At 48.5% G+C, this 2,500-nt stretch overlaps 2 protein-coding genes across 2 annotated transcripts in view; both read right to left on the minus strand.

Annotated features, from left to right (window-relative positions):
* Positions 1-780, minus strand: part of LOC135095911 (uncharacterized) — an 11,069-nt gene extending 10,289 nt beyond the window's left edge. The window contains exons 1-2 of the mRNA XM_063997056.1: positions 651-780; positions 142-194 (exon numbers count right to left, since the gene is read on the minus strand). Coding sequence (XP_063853126.1) covers positions 142-194; positions 651-780 — 183 coding nt within the window. The remainder of the gene's footprint in view (positions 1-141; positions 195-650) is intronic.
* LOC135096107 (serine/arginine repetitive matrix protein 1-like) overlaps positions 1-2,500 on the minus strand; it is an 8,171-nt gene that overhangs the window by 3,097 nt on the left and 2,574 nt on the right. Inside the window, exon 2 of the mRNA XM_063997368.1 lies at positions 651-2,500. This exon is cut by the window's right edge and continues 718 nt beyond it. Coding sequence (XP_063853438.1) covers positions 1,104-2,500 — 1,397 coding nt within the window. The 3' untranslated portion in view covers positions 651-1,103. The remainder of the gene's footprint in view (positions 1-650) is intronic.

A 2,500-nucleotide genomic window follows, 5' to 3' on the forward strand; every position in this document is an offset into this window, starting at 1 on the left:
TCTGGAACCCTTAAAATATCCTAAAAACCCCTTAAACACAATTGGAACCCTTAAAATACCCTTAAAAACCCCTTAAACACAACTGGAACCCTTTAAATACCCTTAAAAACCCCTTAAACACAACTGGAACCCTTAAAATACCCTTAAAAACCCCTTAAACACATCTGGAACCCTTAAAATACCCTTAAAAACCCCTTAAACACAACTGGAACCCTTAAAATACCCTTAAAAACCCCTTAAACACATCTGAAACCCTTAAAATACCCTTAAAAACCACTGGATCCCTTAACATTACCCTTTAAAAACCCCTGAAACCTTTAAATTTCCACTAAAAACCCTTAAAAACTGCCTGGAACCCTTAAAATACCCTTAAAAGCCACTGGATCCCTTAAAAACACCCTTAAAAACAGCGGAACCCCTAAGACCCCAATATAACCCTTGTAAACCACCACTGGAACCCTTTAGCAGGCCCTGAACCCTTATAAGGAAGCTCAGAATACAGGAACCAGTGAATCCCTTTACAAAACACCCTTAAAATGACTCAAAAACCCTTAAAGTCCCCATATAATCAGCACTGGAACCCTTATAAGGAGGATCAGAGCCTTAACAACCAATTTGAACCCTTAACAGCCCAATTCCTGCATGCAAACCTGAATCAGAGCACAGAGAGGTGGATGAAGGTGTGGTTGAGGTGGTGATGGTGGTGACTGCATACTGCCTAGTGAGTTTGGCACTCCTTGGGGCCGTGGCACTCTCCCTCGCGTGCAACTGTGATACCATGGCTAAGTACCCGGCACTGTAGCTCCCAGTACTCCTCGCTGGCACTGCTGCGAGGGGGCGAGCCGCTGGTGGCTCGGGGTTGGCACTGACTGGCACTGTACGTTTAAATTCAGGTTTTGGTGGCATTACAGGGTTAAGTTTGGGTTTTTCCGGCACTGTCTTGCGGGAATTGTCGTTTTCTGGCACTGCTGGATCTTCAAGTGGCACTGCTTTGGTTAATTTGGCTTCACGTGGCACTGTCGTGGGTATCTGGTGTTGTAGAGCCACTGTCTTGTTGGAATGCTTGTTTTCTGGCACTGTTTGGTGTTCAAGTGGCACTGCCTTCATTTCGTGGGGTTGTAGTGGCACTGTCTTGCCCACAACCACCCCTGGCACTCTCTTGGGCGAGGGAGAAGAGGAGGAGGAGGAGGAGGAGGAGGAGGAGGAGGAGGAGGAGGAGGAGGAGTCAACCCCATCCTCTGACAGCAATGAAAGAAGTTCCAAATCAATTTCCTCCAGTTTTGCAAAATGATGGAGGTATTTTTCCTCCAGCCCCTCCCCCTCCGGCGTGGATGGGGGGCGCACACGTGGCTGTCTCCATTACGTACATGGCTCGATACGTCCACATATGTACGTTTTTCCCCACGTACACACAACGGTTCATGTAAGTTTTTGGGGTCTTCAAATCCACATGTGTTTTCATTTGTGTGTGCGTGCGTGCGTGTGCGTTGCTGCGGGGGTTCCGGGGTGCCAGGGGGTAGAGGGGCTCTCTTCCTCCCCGGGGGCTTAGGGGGGTGAGTGGGGACACGGCAGGGGGGTGTGGGAGGGGGGTGTGGGCCTTCCTGTGGTGTTGAGGTTTTGGGGTGTACTGGGGTTAGGTTAGGTTTAGCGGTTGTTGGGGGCTCAGCAGGTGTGTGGGCAGGTGTGTGGGCAGGTGTGTGGGCAGGTGTGGTAGTCCTCTTCTCTCCAGTTAAGTATCTAGGTTCAAACATTCCTTCATCAATGTCAAAATCACTTTCATTTGAATCAAGAGAGTCAAATGAGTGATTTTTGGCACGTTCCAGAGACCCATTATGTCTGGCACCCTTCTTGAACACCCTGGAGAGACTGCCCAACGCCTTATTCCTCTTCTTGGCACCCCCCTTGGCACCCTTCTCCAAACTGGCACTGCTCTGAGAACTAGAACTCTTACAGGACTCGAATTTCCAATCATGCTGCAATTTTTGAGTCTTTCCGTCCGCTATATAAGCTTTAAATCCTTTTTCTTCTTCATCCACGCCTTCTGCCTGTTTATTCTCCCTCTGCCGCAGCATCTGGCCCTGCTTCACCATTCGGAAGGTTGGGATGGAGGCCCGACTGTCCAAACTACTGGTCCGGCTGCTAATACTGGCACTAGGGCTGTCAAGGGGAGTTCCCAAGGGTATTTCTCCCCTGTTTTTTAATTCCAACGTCTCTGGCTCCGTTCTGACCTTGGGAACTGGTTGGTGAGGGTCCTTTGAAATGCTACGACCTGTTTTTGTTGGATTTTCTATGTTTGTGGTTGTTTTTTTGTATATTTCCGGCTGTTTATTGGTTTTTTCCTGGTTCGCTTGAGTTTTGGCCCTGTTTGGCTTCGGTTTTTCCTGGTTTCCTGTCTCTGTTTCCTTCATGTTCTGATTTTTCCGTGTGTCTGTCAGTTCCTCGTCTGTTTCCCTCTCCTCTTCACCCGCGTTCTTCAAAATCTCCATCATTTTTCTTAGAT

This window comes from Scylla paramamosain, unplaced genomic scaffold (genome assembly GCF_035594125.1).
Source record: "Scylla paramamosain isolate STU-SP2022 unplaced genomic scaffold, ASM3559412v1 Contig2, whole genome shotgun sequence".
NCBI classification, from domain to species: Eukaryota; Metazoa; Arthropoda; class Malacostraca; order Decapoda; family Portunidae; genus Scylla; species Scylla paramamosain.